Below are 20,575 nucleotides of genomic sequence, written 5' to 3' on the forward strand. Positions count from 1 at the left end.
TAATGGCGTGTGTCTAGAAGTCTTATAATTTTCAGTGTACTGATGGACGTCCGCAGGTACAAGGTGAGAGGTGCCTTTGCTATCTGCACTAAATGGTATTTGTAAGCAGGTCATGACACCCCAGAATGAATATCGAAGAGAAATTAGAGACTCAGGAATTAGGGAAGCAGGTTTAAATCAGACAGGAAATGTTATCTGGCCTCTGTCTGTACCAGCTGTGACACAGTAAGAACACTTTGTTAATTAATTGCTAGTCCATACAGAAGCAGAAATTTGGTTAAGAGGACTCTAAAGACGCAGAATGCTCCCAGGGTCCTTATTCTAAACCACGATAACTGAGCTAGACCTTACTGCACAGGTAAAGAAGATGACGAGGTCCCTGAGGGACACACATTTAACACTCTTCACTGCAACTGTGAAAGAATAACATTAAGTCAAAGTTTCCTAAAAGTAGTAGCAATAAACTTAAGTTTAATGTAGAGGTATATCTATATATTTATTAAAGACTTAAAAGTCAAAGTGAAAGGCATCCATTTATGTACAAATATTAAGCAGAATTTAACCAGATGTCTAGTAGAGTCTTAGAGGGCATATGAGCTTCCTGATATTATATACAAGATGGTGTATATATTTACATCCTTCTAGGAATGAAGTCTATCAGAGACCCAGAGGGGTTCACCACCCCAAAATGAAAACTATTCTATTAGGAAGAATTATTAACAACTGCTCACATTTATGCACAATTCAGCAGCAAGGGACTAACCTGAAGTTCTTGTTGCAGTTGCTTGATTTCCATGATTTCCAGGTCACATTGCTTATCTAGAACTTCTAGCTCAGTCTTTTGAGTTTGTTTTCGGAGTCGGACATCTTGAAGTCTGCCTGAGATCTGCTGATGTTTGCCATTCTATAGGAAGAGCATATAAACATAGGGTGACTTAAAACACTAATAGAAAAAGCTCCTATCAGAAGAATTATATTCTCATTTAAACTTTTAAATGTCATTTATCATTTATACTCAGTCTAGATAAATATCTAAAACTAAGTCGGGGAGGGCACCTGGCTGGCTTAGTCAGTAGAGCATATGACTTTTAATCTGGAGGTGGTGCATTCGAGCTCCACATTGGGCATGGAGCCTACCTAAAAATAAGTAAATACAACTAAGTGGAATGTGTTCTAAGGTTGTATCTGTTAACTCCGGACAGAGTTATTATTAGCAGGAAATATACCATTCTCAGAGCGTAAGAGCCCAGATGCTAATATGACCAAGCACAAACATAGCACGCTGAATTTTTTCTGAATCCAGCAATGAGGCATTAATTTATAATATTAAAATAGAGGTAGTCTCAAAGAATAATGAAGAGAGATAAACATCTACATGCAACTTTCGGCACTGTCTCCTTTAAGCTTCTGAAATTTCTACTCTCCATGTTGCCATCTAATTTCCTCTAATTAAACAGGGTCCAGGAGGGCCTTTTTGGCCACAATTCTCTTCTCCTACACCAAATATTCCTTTCCTCTTCTCTGAGAAGTAGGGAGAAAAAAAGAACCCAAACTAGCAGAGATTCTTTTTTTTTTTTTTTAAGATTTTATTTATTTATCTGACACAGAGAGAGACAGTGAGAGAGGAAACAGAGGAAGAGGAAGTGGGAGAGGGAGAAGCAGCCCTTCTGCCAAGCAGGGAGCCTGATGTGGGGCTCGATCCTAGGACCCTGGGATGATGACCTGAGCTGAAGGCAGTCGCTTAACGACTGAGCCACCCAGGTGCCCCCCAAACTAGCAGAGATTCTTTTTTTTTTAAATTAAATTTTATTTTTTATAAACATATATTTTTATCCCCAGGGGTACAGGTCTGTGAATCGCCAGGTTTACACACTTCACAGCACTCACCAGAGCACATACCCTCCCCAATGTCCATAACCCCACCCCCCCCTCCCAACCCCCCCCCCCCCCCATCAACCCTCAGTTTGTTTTGTGAGATTAAGAGTCACTTATGGTTTGTCTCCCTCCCAATCCCATCTTGTTTCATTTACTCTTCTCCTACCCCCTTAACCCCCCATGTTGCATCTCCTCTCCCTCATATCAGGGAGATCATATGATAGTTGTCTTTCTCCAATTGACTTATTTCGCTAAGCATGATACCCTCTAGTTCCATCCACGTCATCGCAAATGGCAAGATTTCATTTCTTTTGATGGCTGCATAGTGTTCCATTGTGTATATATACCACACTTCTTTATCCATTCGTCTGTTGATGGACATCTAGGTTCTTTCCATAGTTTGGCTATTGTAGACATTGCTCTAGCAGAGATTCTTAATGGAGACTAAGGAGAAGGGTGAGGTGTTATGGGCTGAAGTGTATCTCCCCAAAATTTGTATGTTGAAGTCTTAATCTCCAGGACCCCAGAATGTGACTGTTATTTGGAAACAGGGTCTTTAAAGAGATCATAAGGTTAAATAAGGTCATATGGATGCGCCCTAATATAACCTGACTTATGACATGAGAAAATCTGTACACAAAACAGACACCAGATATGCACAGGCAGAGGAGGGACCGTGTAAGGAAAACAACAAGAAGGCAGCCATCTGCAAGCCAAGGAGAGAGGTCTCAGAAGTAACCAAACCTGCTGACATCCTGATCTTGGACTACAGACTCCAGAACTGTGAGAAAATTAATTTCTTTTGTTTAAGCCCCCCAGTCTGTGGTATTTTGTTATGGTAGCCCTAGCCAATACAGCAAGGTGAGGAGGAGAAATGAAGCTTAAAAATCACTGATAATTAAAGTTTTTACTGAAAAGTTAGTTTTATATTTGAGAAACACACATGCTAAAAGGAATATGCAATGTCTACCCTAGCGTTCATGTTCCTATCTTCAGCAGGTGCAGGCTCTGGACCTTCCAGACTCTTCACATTAATCTATGTTACTGCTTGGTATGCAATCCAGGTTCTTGGGGGAAAAACAATCAATCATAAGGTACCCTTTTATACTTTTAAGGAAAAACATAGTTAAAATAATGGTTCAGACAGAAACCCAAGTAACTACACAAGTTAAGGATTTTTAGGCCTGTTCTGTAGTACTGTGGCATGAATAACAATTGTGATATGCTTTCTTATCCATTTGAAGGCACCACAAATGTTGTGATTTTTAAAAATTTTAATTTCAAGTCAGAAACCAAATAAAATGTTAGAATCCAATTAAAAAAGATCTAAGCTTGAATCTACAACATGGCTACACATGTATTTTTCTCAAAATCCTATTACACTATCAGGTCAGGCTTTTAGAATCTAGGGTTAAACCTATACCCTTTCTATCTTCTCACCTTGCATTTGCAGCAAAGCCATTTATTTATTTATTTATTTGCAACAAAGCCTTTTAAGCAGCTTGACTCTCTGACATCTGAAGTGTAAAATCTGGTAAGCATACTGGCCAATATTAGCTAAAAACCACAGTTCAGCAGAACTGGAAGAAGTCCTAAGAGATCGTTTAGATCAGGAGCTTCAAATCATTTTTTCTTTTTAGCAGAATCCTTTTTTCCAAGCAAATCCAGATAAAACTCCAAGAAAAGCAAAGCAAGTAACTGTGGAGCCTGTGTGTTGTGAGTGATGCGAAGTGCTGGGGAGAAGGGAGCACTGCCCTGCTGCCTTGGCTTCCCCCCTCCCACTGCTGGTCACCCCTCTGCAGACCACTTTTAGACATCAACTTCAAAACTGAAAATTACTAAACTAAAAAAAAAAATTTTTTTTACCAAACTGACACAACTCTTTATTTTACAGATGGCCAAAGCAACACACAGAGAAGGGACGCCTTGCCCAGGAATAAACAGTTTGGGAGCTTCTGCACTGAGACCACAATGTAACTCTCAGCGCTCTGAGTCACTGTTCTGGTAAACTATATTGTCCAGACTGTTAAGAAGCACACATGAAAACATGACTATTCAATCCCATGAAAACATAATGTATTCATGAGGTAGGTTTAAAAAGCAATGACAGGGACGCCTGGGTGGCTCAGTCAGTTAAGTGTCTGCATTCAGTTCAGGTTATGATCCCAGAGTCCTGGGACTAAGCCAGCAAGGAGTCTCCTTCTCCCCCTCTCTCCCCCTGCTCCCCACTCTCTGCTTCTGGCTGATCTTTCTCTCTCTCTCACTCTCTCTCTCAAATAAGTAAATAAAATCTTAAGAAAAAAAAAAAAGAACAATGATTTTCAACAGGTAACTCTAGCATCATTCAGAGCAATTTCACTCAAACCTCAGGCATACCAGTGCTTCCAACTCGAGATGAAGACTCTTCTTTTTAGAGTTTAACCTGACAATTTCTTCCTGTTCTCTATTCCTTTGATTGAGAAGCTCCTGTCGACGAATCCTCTCCCATTCTATACGACGTTGTCTTTCCAGTTCCTGTTTTGCTGCCTGAAAATAATGAATTTTTTTTTTTAAAAGATTTTATTTACTTATTTGACAGACAGAGATCACAAGCAGGCAGAGAAGCAGGCAGAGAGAGAGAGGAGGAAGCCCCGCTGAGCAGAGAGCCAGATGCGGAGCTCCATCCCAGAACTCTGGGATCATGACCTGAGCTGAAGGCAGAGGCTTTAACCCACTGAGCCACCCAGGCGCCCCAATGAATTAATTTTTAAATTAACAATTTTGCCTCATTCAAAAAGTGATGGGAGGACAAAGAGGTGAGGCAGTGTTTGGCATTTAGTGAGCTTCAGCGTCTAAGTTAGGAAACTGGGCAAACCCAGTTTTAGCAGCAGGCCTAACCTACGGACTTCCACAAAAGCAACATCACCCATCAGATTTTTTGACTGTTTCATGGGACCATCTTCTTATTTGTAGTTACTTTTTTCTTAAATAAAAAGACAATCTCAGAAATAGAAGTGTTAATAAGAATAATTATACCTTTATTCTGGTATCAGGGAAGAAAGACCCTTCTCCTGACATTACTTCAGTGTTATTATGATTTCTGTGCTCCATCCCAAGCCCCTTAAAACAAAGCCAGTCCTCCTAGGGACACCACACAACAGCATTTATCCCAAGGACCTGTAAAAGCCCACCCTTGTGCTTCTCCTCCGGACTCCCCAGTCTCAGATTTCTGGGGCTCCAATTCCGTGGCCTCTTCCTCTGGATCCCAAGCTTACTTCTGTTCATGCCCTGCCTGGACGGACTCCTTCCTCTGGCTCACTAACCTCAGCTCCTCACTCAACTCAGCTCTGCGATCAGTCCTCCTGTGAATGACTTATCACCTGCAGACAGGCCTCCTCCACCAGGTACTGGCCCTGAAAACCCTTCACAAGCAAGGGCCCTCTTCCCCTCCGCAAGGGAAGGAAGGTTCAGAGATGGAGACGATAAGTAAGAATGAATGATGCAGAGAAAGAGACACAACAAAAATACCCATTTTTAAATCAAATGGAATAAAGTCACTTATTAAATATAATCATTTTCTGAGGAAACAAAATAAGTTAAAAACAACCTCTCGTCTTTCTATTTCTTTTCTCCTTTCTTCCTCCCGCTGTCTTTCCAGTTCCCTCTGCTTCTCCAAGCGTTTTTCTAATTCAAGTTGCTTCTTCCATTCTTGCTCCTGCAATTCTCTCTGTTTGCGCTCCCACTCTTCCTTTTCTTTCTGGGCCTTCCGTTCTGCCTCCCTCTGCTGCTGCTCCATCAGCGCTTGGCGTCGCTTCTCTAGCTCCACGTTTCCTCGCTCGTAGTTGGCTTTCCGCTTGTCCTCAAAAGTAACTAAATAAAACATGTTGTAAGCACTCTCACATGAACAGCCCAAAAATATGGACTCCAGTTTCAACATCCTCATGCCTCGTGATCATTTGAGTGCTGTTACTCTGTGGATACTTCCCCTAAGGATAGTTTTAACTCAAATGTAAACAGTAAAGTATTTACTTTTGTCTAAGAGGATTCATCTTTGGAAAACAAATTTCTAAGTTTGAATCCATCTGAGAGAGAAATAATTTTACTATTCCTGCCAATAAAAAATACTGTTTTCTCAGTATTTTCTTAGGATAAATAAAAGTTATATGGCTATATATTTTACTTGATATAGTTCATTAACTTTTTAATACTTTAAAATATCTACATATGTACTTCTTCAACCAATATTTAAACTTTTCTTTACAGCTGAAGATTTCATCACAAAGCTTGCTGTAGTGATTTTTCCTAAAGTGGGAGGAACATTTTAACTAGGATGTCTAATACAAAGACTCTTGCCAAACACATACACTGTCTCTTCTTCCTAAATACACTTCTCATTTTTTACTATCTTCAGTTTATTGATGTCGGAATCTAACCCTTTTGTTGAATAGTTTTCTCTTATAACATATAAAATATTAAGAAGGTAACATACTAAATACTTGTTTACAACTCAAGGTAAAATTTAAGAGAACCCACTGTAAACATACAACTTAGACATTCAATGTTACCTGGTAATTTCTTCTGAGGTTCCTCTTCTTGAATTTTCTGATATGAAGGCAGAGTTCCATTAATAGAATCAATTTGCTTTCCTCCCCTAAGAAAAGAAGACAACAAATGAATTTATCACCACACAATCTGGAGATTTCTAGACTGTATATACAGCTGTACCACCAATGACTAGAGCCACTGAATATTTAGAATGCAGTATTAAAGACACTTAGAGTGCAATATGGTCTAGAGTTATGATGTATGGCAGGATACGGACTGTCTAGCCAGAGAGGCTTGGATTCACATCATGGTTTAGCTGACTGCTGTCCGTGAGCAATTGTGTTCTTAATCTGTAGCTGCCAGTTTCCTTATCTATAATACGGTGGAAACACACCTATTTCTACTCCTTGCTGGTGTAACTCATTAAATACCAAAATCAAATGTCAGTGTCAATGTTTAACTTCCCACTAAACTAGAGCAGAGGCCTCAGGAGATCGCAACGTAATCATCATGTCTACCCAGGAATCAAAACCATGCCTCTTCACCTCAAGAGGCGCCCACCTGAAAGACGGAGGGACAAGTTCAGGAGGCAACGTCAGTGGTAACGGTTGTCCGGCTTTGGCCATGTCAGTGAGGTGCATCGCAAGGATGAACTCTTCAGCTCTCAGCTGTCCGTCACCATCAATGTCAGCCAGGGTCCTAAAGGAAATGTGAATGTTCACAGCTTATAAACAGTCTACTTAGAGTGAAGTATTTTCAAAAGAGTTCAATATTTAATTTCAAAATAACAATAATTACAATAAACAGTTAAGTTAACATACTTCAGTGAAATATAAATATACATGGAAAAGTGAGCTTATTTTTACCATTCACTGTTCTATCACACAAGGGAGGGGAGAAATTTTGAAGCAGAAAAAGAAACATTCCTTCTGAAAAGGTGGCTTGTCTCATTTCATGGATAATTCACCTATCAAATCACATTTAGCTCTAAATTATAAATGAGACATTCTCTAATTCTCCACAAATGCCATTATGAAAAGGCAAACCAGTTTTACTTGCAAAATAATTAAATGTTACATTGCCAAAAAATAACAATTTGTACAATTTTATTGGCTTTTAGGGTTGCATCAGGCTTCAAATGGCTGCTTTTATGGAACATCTTTGAGTCACAAACTTTGACAGAAAGAGCATTTTTCCTACAACAGAGGATGTATAGTTAAAAATCATGATCAATGGACAAACTCACCAAATAGTAGCTAGCTGAGTTTGGGAAAGATTTGACTGAAGAAGAGCATTTCTAGCTTGAAAACCTGATTGAGTGGGAAAAAGCAGAAAAAAGAAAGAAAATTCTTTAGCCTCCTCAAAGTCAAGCAAACTGAAATGACTGTATTCCATAAAATAATACTGCAGCTATCCTGGAAACTTTTGACATTAAAAAGGTTTTACCATGTGCCAGCTGCTGAGCATTGGGGAGTAATCAAAACACAGTAATCAAGACCCTTGCCCCCAAGGAATTTAAAATCAAGAATTAGTAACTCAAGTGTTCCCCCATGTCCTTTCAGAAAATAGCAAGTACACACCACTGACCAGCACAAAGGTCCTAGCTCTGGCACAGAAATTGCTGGAGGCTGAGCTCTTGGGCCTCCTCGTGCTCCCTGTGCACCTCTACGCACTGCTTTCTTAGCATCTTCAGACTTTCTCATCTCTCTCTGATCTTTCCTCTCTCTCTACTTTCTCTTTTCCAAGCAACCTGTAAATGCTGGCATTCCCCAAGGCTCTGTTTTGGGCACTCTGTTCTCTCTGTGTGTTCACCTTCATTTTTGTGACTTTAAATAGCACCTAGATAATTTACAAATGTACATCCCAGCCCAAACCTCTGCTTTAGGTTTAGGTTTCTATATCCAACTGAAAAACCTGCTGAAGTATTTCACAGGCATCTCAAACCAAATACATACAAAATGACTCTCTCAATCCCCATTCACAGCCCTTTTCACCCAAACAATTTACCTTCAGCCTCCCCCTTGCTCTGGGTGACATCACTGTCCCACCAGGAGACCCACCAGGGTCTCCAGCCAGAAAGCAGAGAGTCACCCTTGATCCCTCCCTCGTGTACACCCATGTCCAACATCAAGTTCTAAAATTTGACATCACTCCATGTCTGGGTCCTCACCCTGAAAGTCCCAATTTAATGCCACCTTCTCAGGAACGTCTTCTCTGTCTGCCCTATGATCTAATATACTTCTTGCTTATTTCTTTCATAACTCATATCACAATCTGTAATGTAACATTTATCTTCCTGTTTACCTGTTTATTGTCTGTTTCCGCTATCATACTAAGTCCTATGGACAAAAACCTTGACTGCCTTATTCACTAACAATTGTAACCATTGCCAGGTACATAAATGCTCAATAAATATTTGCTAAAGTGATGAATAAAGTTGTAATCCAAAGTTGTCTAAGGTGCAGTGGGGACTTATGGGATAGAGTCCGAGAGTAATAACAGCATTCACTGAATGCTTATGATCTGTAATAAACTGTAATAAACTTCTTTTCTCTCCCTCAGTCATCAAAAATATGTTTCTGTAACAGGCTTCCTGCCCTGCATTTTCATGTCAGGATGATGGTCACACAGAAATCCCAGGAATCCATTCAGGTCTGATTCACAGGAGCATTCACTCCTGATGGCCAAGTGTGGGGCTTTCTGACCGTGGATAAAATGACATGGCTTCTCCAGGGCAGGTCTCCTAGTCAGTAACGCAGGTATTGCACCTCCCACTCCCAGGTGACGACTGAGCCATGAGTACTGGGAGTCAGGCTCTACTCGGGGTTCAGCCTGAGCTGAGAACCATCCAAACAACAGCACAGAAAACAGTACATCCACCAACTCTTCCTCAGCTCCCACTGCAGAGCCAGCCTGAATGCTGCTAACCCACTGTTTCACTGAGCTTTGAACATGAGATCTGGGTAATCAAAGCTATATATACCATACGGAACAGACATAAATACACCATAAATTATAACATGCAACTGGACGTTTATATTATGTAACTTTAAAATCTCAGTCTTAAAAAAATCTGGTCTTTTAACAGAAATCACGTAAGGAAAAAACAATGCAAATAGCTCATACCATCTCCCAAATAATTAGTCCTCAGTAGATTTCACATAAGTGAGATTTGAGGAGATCTTTGTGTTAAAAAGAAGACTCTTCTTTTTTGTTGTTGTTTTTATTAACATATAATGTATTATTAGCCCCAGGGGCACAGATCTGTGAATCGCCAGATTTACATACTTCATAGCACTCACTGTAGCACATACCTTCCCCAATGTCCATAACCCAATCACCCTCTCCCTACCCCGCCCCCCGCCCCCCCCCCCAACCCTCAGTTTGTTTTGTGAGATTAAGAGTCTCTTATGGTTTGTCTCCCTCCCGATCCCATCTTGTTTCATTTATAAGGAGGACTTTTCTAATAAAGAGAAATGGAAGGTTATTTCAAACCTGAAAAAAAGGTCTAGCAACTAATGTTTCAGCTTTTAGTCAAAGACAACTGAACATAGATCCCTTAGCATTGGGCAACAGAGCAAACAGGAGGAAGGAAGGAAGGAATGTAAATGGTTAAAAGCCTACTGATGGAAGGCTTAAATGTGCCAGGTATAAATCGTACAAAGGTCTATAGAGAGCCAGCTGAGTACTCTACTAAGAAAAGCTCACTTGAACATCTACACTGTTGGTCTGCCAATCCTTTTGATATCATATTCCCTGTGCCTATAATGCTAGTTCCTCCTTCTCTACCTGGTGGACTACTCATCCTATAAGGTCCAGTTCAGATGTCATCCCTTCCCTGAAGCTCTTTCATATCCTCACAGCACTAGTCACTTTCTCATCTTTATTAATCACAGCACTTTTATTTTTTTATTTTTTAAAAAGATTTTATGTATTTATTTGAGAGAGAGTGAACAAATGAGCAGGGGGAGGAGTAGAAGGAGAGGGACAGGGGCACCTGGGTGACTCAGTGGGTTAAAGCCTCTGCCTTCGGCTCAGGTCATGATCTTAGGGTCCTGGGATCCAGCCCAGCATTGGTCTCTCTGCTCAGCGGGGAGCCTGCTTCCTCCTCTCTCTCTGCCTGCCTCTGCCTACTTGTGATCTCTGTCAAATAAATAAATAAAATCTTAAAAAAAAAAAAAAAAGGAGAGGGACAAGCAGGATCCCTGCTGAGCATGAAGCCCAAAGTGGGACTCAGTCTCATGACAGCAAGATCATGACCTGAGCGGAAATCAAAAGTTAGATGCTTAACCAACTGAGCCACCCAGGCACCCCAATCACAGCACTTTTAAACCACTAATCAAATATTATGATTATGTGACCTATATACTATGGACTCCTCAAAGATATGGACCATATCTCCCCCAACCTTGTGCATTTCAGTGTGTCACAGAGGGCCCAGAAGATATGTGACTCAGCAACTACGAGTCAGTGAATTAATCTAAAAAAATCACAAGAGTTAAGGGGGAAGGGAAGAAGAAGAAGAAGAGAAAGAAAATTAGACCACCGAATGCTACACTCACTGAACAAAGCATAACATGTAAGTCTAGGACAGTCCCAGCCTCATATACCTGGGGCTCATGCTCAGTTTCAAGACACAAGAAACACCTATTTAAAAAAAAAAAGAAAAAAAAAAAAAAACAGGGGCGCCTGGGTGACTCAGTGGGTTAAAGCCTCTGCCTTAGGCTCAGGTCATGGTCCTGGGATTGAGCCCTGCATCAGGCTCTCTGCTCAGCCGGGGAGCCTGCTTCCTCCTCCTCTCTTCTCTGCCTGGCTCTCTGCCTACTTGTGATCTCTATCTGTTACATAAATAAATAAAGTCTTTAAAAAATAAAAACAAAAATAAAAATAAAAACAACTTTCCCTTAACTAGGAATATATAGCTTCATTCTCATAGGTCTCAGGATAATACTCTCTGCAAACAACTCAATATATGACCTTCATATAATGTGGCATATACAAATAAAGTAACATTAGGGGACTAATTCTTCACAGGTGACTTTCCATTGACCTTCATATTCCACCTTTGTTTTTATTGTATGTTTTTAGTACATACATAAAGTGTACTAATCTTAAGTGTACTGCTTGATGAATTTTTACACAGGTATGTACATATGCAACCAACATCCTTATCAACATACAGAATGTTTTTAGCACCTCGGAAGGTTTGTGCATGGTCCCTTCCCAACAGAGTAACTATAATATTCTGATTTCTATCACCATCCATCAGGTTTCTAGTTGCTCAGCTTCATCTAAATGTATTAAATAGTGTGGACCCTTTGAGTCAAGCTTCCTTCATTCAATACATTATCCATGTTGTTGTATGTATCAGGAATTCACTCACCTTTTTGCTGTGAAATGTTGTGTTACAAAAATATTTAATATTATTTATTTATTTATTAAAGTAATTTAATATTATTTATAAATAATATCCACAGTATTTATATTGTGTTATTATCAACACAATATTAAATATCCACATTTTTGGATGTTTTGAATGAAATTATGAACACTTTTGTACATGTCTTTTTAGTCTACTTTTTAATGTAAAATATAGGGCCCAAAGTTCATTTTTTCAAAAAAATGGGAGTTGTGACTTTTCATGAATCTTAAGTGTGTTAAATATCATATTTCACAGAATCTAAGATGCCATCAATTATAAGACATATCATTATTTTATGTAACAGTAAGAAAGAAAAAAAAAACACTGCCAACAAAACCATGACAGTGCTAAGACACCACTGATGGTAACACGTCCTTAATTTCAGAGATGTTAAAATGTTAAAAAAAGGGGCACCTGGGTGGCTCAGTGGGTTAAGCCTCTGCCTTCGGCTCAGGTCATGATCCCAGGGTCTTGGGATCGAGCCCCACATTGGGCTCTCTGCCCAGCAGGAAGCCTGCTTCTCCCTCTCTGTCTGCTTGCCTCTCTGCCTACTTCTGCCTATTTGTGATTTCTCTCTCTGTCAAATAAATAAATAAAAAATCTTAAAAAAAGTTAAAAAAAAAAGCATGACTTTAAAATATATCTTATTTCAAGTAATTTGATAAAATCACAGAAAAAAGTAACTATGTACTATTTGATACATATAAAATAACAAATTATAGGTTATGAAGTACGATACAAAGACATGCCTGAACCTACCACCCAAACTTAACACTAGATTATTACTAAATGCTTTGAAGCTTATGTTCCACGACTTTATCTCCATACCTCCTTCAGGAGAGGGAACTGCTATCCTGAATTTTATGTGCATGACTGCCTTGCCCTTTTCTCCCCACTTCAGTTTCTAGTGAATCTGACATACATGACCTTAGACGCAATTGCGGTGGACAGTGCTAAGTGTATAGAAAGGAGCTGTCCAGCCCAAGGCCTGATCACCCCTATCTTGCTTTTTTAAAGTTTTTAATCACAAATTTATGATGTAAATTTAAAGAAAACATCGTACAGTTTTGCTTGCCCAATCAATTGCAAGGCCTTCTTGCTCCCTTGCCCCACTGCACAATTAAGAGATCCCATACATACATATTCTCCAAACATACCATGTACTTTTGCTCTTAAGACTTCTTCTCTGTCACCCTCAAATGCTATCACCTTCAATCTCTATCTGTCCAAACCCTAACTCTTCCTTTCATGATGGAGCTGAAATGCTCCCTCCCTATAAGATGTTTTATCTAATCTCTTTAGTATTAGTATCTCCCACTCTATTTTCCCTAAGCACTTTGAAGCTCTAATATTTTAAAACACTTATTTTATTACTCTGTCTAAACTATAAATTAGTTGCTGAGTGGAGAGAGAGGGGCAGTTAAAAGGCGGGAACTCTCCTTGGCCTACTACCATCTGTTTATATCCCCTTCACTATCCTGTATTAGAAAAGTTTGCTTCCTCTAGTCTTTGGAGAGGACAGAAGTACCAGAATATTATGCTCAACCCGGTTCATTCTTTTCTCTTCCAGCGGCTGCTCCATAAATGTTTCTTGTTTAATCACTTCACCTCCTTGTCACATTCTACTTGCCTGGTACAAATTTTTATTCCTACTCGGCAATAATACAAATCAAAGGTCCAAAAAAAAAGAAAAAGAAAAAAAGAGAAAAGTTTGGATAGTGCTCGAGATGGACTCAAATGTTCTGTAGGGACCTGAGGTCAAGTCTTTTTTTTTTTTTTTTTTTTAAAGATTTTATTTATTTGAGAGTGAGCAAGAGAGACAGAGCATGAGTGGGGAGGAGAGGCAGAGGGAGAGGTAGAAGCAGACTCCCTGCTGAGCAGGGAGCCCAATGTGGGGCTTGAACCCAGAACCCTGAGATCATGACCTGAGCCGAAGGCAGACGCACAACCAACTGAGCCACCCAAGCGCCCCACCTGAGGTCAAGTCTTACGGGCACCTCTTGGTTGGAACATTAAAGGGTGGACAGTGCTCACAGAGGTTTTAGTAAGGGTAAGCATAGAAAGACCCAAGGAGGAAGAGGACCCACAGGGAAAAAGCTGAGGTTAAGTCCCACACACTGGAGCTTGTCATAGGAGGTTCTCCTTTCACTGCACTGAAGCGTGAAACTTAATCTTCTGAAGGGAGAGGTCTTTTTTCCAAAAAGCTGGGGGTCTACCTGTATGCTCAACTTCATTGTAAGAACTTCGAAGAAATCAGTCAAGTTGTATCCATCTTTGAGCTCTCACACTACTTAAAATAATCTGTATTTACCAAATGCTGCTAAACTTTTTGGATGTTAAAATTTTAGATAAGCTACAAAGTATAAACTCAAATGTTCTTCAGTAGAAATTCATATAAAAAACTTTAACTCTCTCACATTCTTAAGCACTGAATGTCACTTACCTGAGAGGTATCCACTCATACTTTTGTCAAGACTATTAAATTTTTGTCGATATTTTAATCTTGAAGGCTGAGGAACTGCCCACTCTGAGGTCCCAGTCTTGGGCGAGTTCCCTGATAGTGAAGCAGTTGAGGAAGTTGAGCTGTAACAAAATTTATTTAAAATCTTTACATTACTAAATAAAATACATTTAGTTAAAACTTTTAAGGCAGAAACATTAAGAATCATACCTTCTATAGTACAATAGTAATTGCTTTTGTGTTTGATATTTTAAAGTTTTAAATAATTTAACCTCATTCTTAGGAAAGCAAATACCATATGAAGTACAGAACTACCGTATACCAAGAACGTACTATGTGCCAGGCCCTGTGTTGTGCTAGGACCTTTATGAATACTATTTCTTATCCCCATGACAAATGTAAAAGGTATTACTGTCCCTGCCTTTTTGATGGGCAAACTATGGCTCAGTGATGTTATGAAAAACAAGGTCATACATTCAGTGAGCAGCTAAGCCAGGATACCCAAGACCCTTATTTTCAGTTAAAGCTAACACTCTTGCTACACTGCTTTGAAGAATGTTGTTATGATTTATATGAGGTATGGTGAATGAATACTGAAGCCTTTGTGTTCTCTAAAATTTAAAAGATATTCAATCAGCAGAATTTGCTCAAGAAAAAATTAATGATATACCATAATTATGAAACTTTTTGAGAAACATATACAGATATATTATTTTGGGCAAAAACTTGACTAATTAAAAACAGAACATTTTTGGTTTATGTGAAACATTTTTCCACACATGCACTAATCCTAAAAGTAAAAAATTATTTTATGTGAATTATAAGTAGTAAATTTACCTTAAATTTTACATTTGGCCATTGTAAAGTTAAAATCTGTATAAGTTCAGAGCTTGCAAAAAAAAAAAAAAAAAGTCGTTTGTAGATACTCCTTACTGAAAGCATTAAAAGTTGGAGGTTTTAAGCCTTCATACCTACTAGATCCTAGATCAATCAGAGACTGGGCTTTCTGTAAACTAGCACCGCCGCCGAGTCCTCCCATCATGAGACTGTAAGATGACGTATGAGGCAATGCTAAAAAAGGGGGGAGGTAGAAATGAAGAAAGAAAATGGTTCATGCTAAACAATTTCACAAAGTATAAAGGAAATCTATATTTACTGGGATACAAGTGTTCCAGTCTCTTTCTTTGACAGTTTCTCACTCATTAGCTAGAAGTACTTACTTGAAGAAGAATAAGGAATGGATAAAGGCTGAATGAGGCCAGCAGTTCCATTTGGTAGTGATGATGTGCTAACAGAAGGCACTAGGGGAGCAGGCATCATTAAGGGAGGAAGGGTGGTCCCTGAAGTCGCAGAGGATAAGGGGGTTGCCATAGGTGCAACTGGAGGCAATGAGTGAGGAATGGACAGATTGGGCATGCTTCCCATTCCTAGAGACAAAACAGAACATATATCCCAGTGCTAGCAATGGACTATAAAACACAAAAAACAAACTGACAGTACAGTGAGCAAATCCACATTTACAGAGACACTATGGGCAAATTAGTCTTCTAATTAAAAAGTTCACTAAAGCAGCTTTGACTTAGTAGCAAGGGAGGTACACCACTGCTTTTAATATCAACATTCTGACCTATGTGAACTATGGGAATGCCTTCTAAGGAGTTAAAGCATATGATGAAAGCTAAGGAACCTTTTCCAATTAAATATTAGTACTCTCAAAGAGAGACTGCATTACCAGATTAAATGTGGGGTTTGTGTAAGGATAATATAGTGCTGTTGAGTTACTCAACTAACACATACACACATACACATTCTCCCAATGTCCCCCCTCCAAAAGGATAGTTACTAGATACGTTAGGAGACCCATTTATGTATATGCATTATTTGTGAGAAGGAAGTATGCCACATATTTCACTTTTCTTGTAAGTAATACATCCATGGATTTAAGGACAATTCTTTAAAAAGAATAAAATGATGACTTTTATTCAGTTACTAACTAGATTACTAAGTACACTCTATGTAAGTATGGTCACACAGTGATCTGGTCTTTATCTCCAGAGCTCACTGCAATAGTGAAAGAATTTAGTATTTTAAGATCTAACATCTGGAATCAAAGAACATGTAGATTCACAGAATCTAACTGAATGTTCCATACCAATGAGTGCTTCTTATATATAATTAATAAAAAATTGGCTAATCAAAATTAACAGAAAACAGATTCTCTCTGATGAATATATAAATTAATGAGCACAAAGTCTGCAACTTTTAGCCATAAATTTAGCTGGGTAATTAACCTTTAAATTAAAAAAAATTTCTACTTAGGAATAATTTTAAATCGCCTCCCAACTTAAACCATATAAGTGAGTTTAAAATTGTTCACATTTTTTGTGTGACTCATTCAGAGTAGAGAGGAAACTAAGAATAGTATTTAAGATCAGCTCTAACTAGGCGGGGAGGTCAGATACTTTATCATCCAACTGGGAATCGTGAAAGGGAACACTAACCAGACTTGAGGCCAGGACAACAGGCATAAATCAGAACCGTCCCTGGAAAACTGGGACACAAGGACACCCCTGCTATGACAGCGAGTTTAACATCTTATCTCAGACACAATTAACCTGGAGTCTGAGGATTATTGTTTTATGCTAACAAGCCCTTCTCTAATCCCTAAATATTATGCATAGGGATCAAGTTTAACTATTAAATGCAGCCAATTCAATTAATAAATACACACCGAAACGAGCAGAAATTAATGGAGAGAACATAGGAGGTTGTTTCATAATAGGAGGGAGGACCACGGGCAACTGTTGGCCCTGCAGCTTTAGCTTGATGAGTTTCATTGCTATGGAGAACTCTTGCTGATCCATCTTCCCATCCTTGTTCAGATCTGATAAAGCCCTAAAAGGATTATGAAGTAGGCAGATTAGTATGTAGTGCTAGCATTATTTTTTAGGATAATAAAATAGAAACAATGACATAACATTCACATACAGATCATCACTTAATAAATATATATAAAATATATATATATATAAAATATATATATAAAAATACATATATAAAATTAAGCAAATAAAATCCAAAAAGCTAAAATCTGTAAATTAAGAAGTGACCAAAGATCGCATCTAATGAAATACTGCCCATCTACACAGAATCCATGTAAAGAGAATCTATGAGACCTTTGGGATGAATTCCACCAGTGTGGACAGAAAGAAATTACTCAGGAGTATAATCATTCTAAATTTAACTTATTAATTTGCTCAAATATTTATTGAAAGCTTGCTATGTGTCCAGTACTCTACCAGGCGTGGGAATATTCCAAGTGGAAAGAAAGATGGGGTAGGGGTTGACATTTCTTGTAAATGCATTGAAAAACAAAACTCTAGGGAGCCTGGGTGGCTCAGTCAGTTGGGCATCAGCCTTTGGCTCAGGTCATGATCCCAGAGTCCTGATATCAAGCCCCACATGGGGCTCCCTGCTCAGTAGGGAACCTGCTTCTCCCTCTCCTGCTCCCCCTCTCTTTGTCAAATAAATAAACAAAATCTTAAAAAAAATTTTTTTTTTATAAAACCCTACATAATATAAAGAACAATTCTGTTTAAGGTAGGAGCAGGAAAAGGGAGGACTAATTTTGGTCTTACAGATGATGAAAGAAAGAAATGAAATAACTACAAAGTAACAGAAAGAAGATCTTGAGAGTTTGCCAAATTATAAAGAAATGTTTTTCAATGGCCATGTATTTATCTTTCCTTAAAAATTCTAAGGACAGGGGCGCCTGGGTGGCTCAGTGGGTTAAGCCGCTGCCTTCGGCTCAGGTCATGATCCCAGGTCCTGGGTTCGAGCCCCGCGTCGGGCTTTCTGTTCAGCGGGAAGCCTGCTTCCTCCTCTCTCTCTCTGCCTGCCTATCTGCCTACTTGTGATTTCTCTCTGTCAAATAAATAAATAAAATCTTTAAAAAAAAAAAAATTCTAAGGACATTAAAAATTTGTCCAAGAGAGGGGCGCCTAGGTGGCTCAGTTGGTTAAGCGTCTGCCTTCAGCTCAGGTCATGATCAGGTCCTGGGATCAAGCCCTGCTTTGAGCACAATGTTCAAGTGGGGAGTCTGCTTTTCTCTCTGCTCCTCCCCCCAACTTGTGCTCACTCTCTCTTAAAAAAAAAAAAAAAAAAAAATCTGTCCAATAGAATAAAACCCCAATTATTTTCAGTCATTTACTCAATAAAATTTATTTTCCTACAAGCTGAAGAAATACTTAACAACAGCAGACTATGATAAAAACATCTTTAGATTAACACTGTATCAAAAACAAAATAAAACCAGACTATCAGAAATTTAAATTCATCTACAAGAGAGAACACTTTACCATATTTCAGCTAAAACAGGAGCCGGCAGGCCTGACTGTAAGAAAAATGTACGTGCTTGATCACCTGAAGGTAATAAAAGCAAAAATCAAGAAGCACATTAGTAAATGGAATTCCTCCAATGCCTCTGAATAATAGTAGTGGACAATAATAATATGCTATTGCTTTATTTTCATTTTAACTGCAGTCACTAAGGAATAAATTAAACAAAAATAAGCATATAAAATTATTTACATTACATTAAAAAGATTTAAACAAGAAAGCCACAAATCAAGTTATATGCATTAAGCAATGATGAAAGATTACATTATTCATCTTGGGTTTTTCATAATAACTGGTGTATAGCTTGATAATATTTCCAATTAATAAAATTCATAATTTAGAACATTATTCCCTAAAAGAGTTCTAAATAAAAAATACCAGGTGTTGGGAAAGACAGTCCCCCAACTGGTCTCATGGTCTCGCACAATCCTCTACGTCCTTCCGTGTGTGCCAAGAATGCAAGACCCTAACTGCTCTCCACCTGGGTTGTTTCTCAGGTTGGGTTTGTGGTGAGCAATCTTGAGGCGTGAAGAGGTAATGTTTCCCCCTGGCCAAAAAACAAACCTGCTTGCTAAATATGGTGGGTTCCCTCAGGCTCAATGTTTCTGTCCTATGACACAACTGCTGCATTTTTGCCATCCTTTTGGGCTCTCTGCATCACCCTGCGGGACTCAGGGAACAGAGAAGCCTACAGGAACATGCTGGTGCTCAAAACACTAGCTGTGCCATTTGTAACAAAGTCCTTTGTCTCTGACTCAGGAACCCTGGGTCTTATGTCGCATCCATGAGACAGTAACAGACTATGTTACTAACTTGTAAGCAGGGTAAGCAAATCCCAGCCATGACACCAGGAAAGGTAGCTATTATTAGAGAAGCACAGATAACATTAAGTTATAATGGCTAAGAGGATGGACTCCAAAATCAGACTGAAAGTTTCCCAGCACAGATCAACACCAACAGCACAGATGTGGTAAATATTAGTCATTACAGTTACTATTACTGGAAATAAAGCATTCAGGTTTTTTGGCACAGAAAAAAAGTTTAATCTATACAAAAAAATTTGAAAGACACACCTAAATTAATCCTCCTTAGGCTCTGGAGGTCATCTTGCAAGACAAGAGCTAGTGCCGACAATCAACACTTTGTATCACCTCTCAAAAACGGAGGACTAGCATTATAAAAACAGATTGTAGGAAAAAACTTCTAGATTATTTTCGAGGAAATGGGTCTGATACATACTTCTTCTAGACCTAGTAATACCGACCATCATACAGGGAACTGGCACAATGGATTCGGAGCATATTAGTAAATTTGGTTGGGAAAAAAGTCTCAATTACCTTAAGAAAGAAACTGAAAACGTTCTAGAAACAATGTTAAAGTGGGAAACTGAAATTCTTGGATATCCTTTAGGATCACGAAAAGATCTTCCGTAAGCCAAATCCAAAACTTTAACAAATTAAGACAGTTGCAGGTAAAATAAGCCACAATTTTTTTAATGCATAAATTCTGACTGATAGGAATTTAATCACTTAGTAATACAAAATTGATGGTAATCAAATTAAAACTAATTCTAAGACAATACATGAAAAGGAACATAACTGACAAATAAAATGTAAATACAAACCTGTTATGTAACCTCCTGAGGGTTTGAGGTTATCAAACTGCTTGTCATGCTTAGTCCGTTCCTCAGAGGTAATAGCCCACATGTTTGGCCCTCCTAAACCAGAAGTGAAAGACAAAGAAATTATAGTATGTATATATGAGAATGCTCCAAATAATTCTAAAATGTAAATATGAATCACAGATGTCCCTGTAGAGACAGTACTCTATCCCTGCATGACACAAACGGTAAAGTTCTATCACAACCATATATATGACACAGCCCTGAGGTTCTT

The 20,575-nt window shown here is 38.7% G+C and overlaps 1 protein-coding gene across 1 annotated transcript in view; it reads right to left on the reverse strand.

Moving 5' to 3' along the window:
• Positions 1-20,575, reverse strand: part of ITSN2 (intersectin 2) — a 139,573-nt gene that overhangs the window by 82,385 nt on the left and 36,613 nt on the right. The window contains 12 exon segments of the mRNA XM_047747080.1: positions 764-904; positions 4,252-4,401; positions 5,462-5,724; positions 6,420-6,505; positions 6,961-7,098; positions 7,646-7,709; positions 14,265-14,404; positions 15,254-15,353; positions 15,503-15,709; positions 17,014-17,177; positions 18,641-18,704; positions 20,305-20,397. Coding sequence (XP_047603036.1) covers positions 764-904; positions 4,252-4,401; positions 5,462-5,724; positions 6,420-6,505; positions 6,961-7,098; positions 7,646-7,709; positions 14,265-14,404; positions 15,254-15,353; positions 15,503-15,709; positions 17,014-17,177; positions 18,641-18,704; positions 20,305-20,397 — 1,610 coding nt within the window.

The sequence above is a fragment of the Lutra lutra genome, chromosome 9 (genome assembly GCF_902655055.1).
Source record: "Lutra lutra chromosome 9, mLutLut1.2, whole genome shotgun sequence".
Taxonomy (NCBI): Eukaryota; Metazoa; Chordata; class Mammalia; order Carnivora; family Mustelidae; genus Lutra; species Lutra lutra.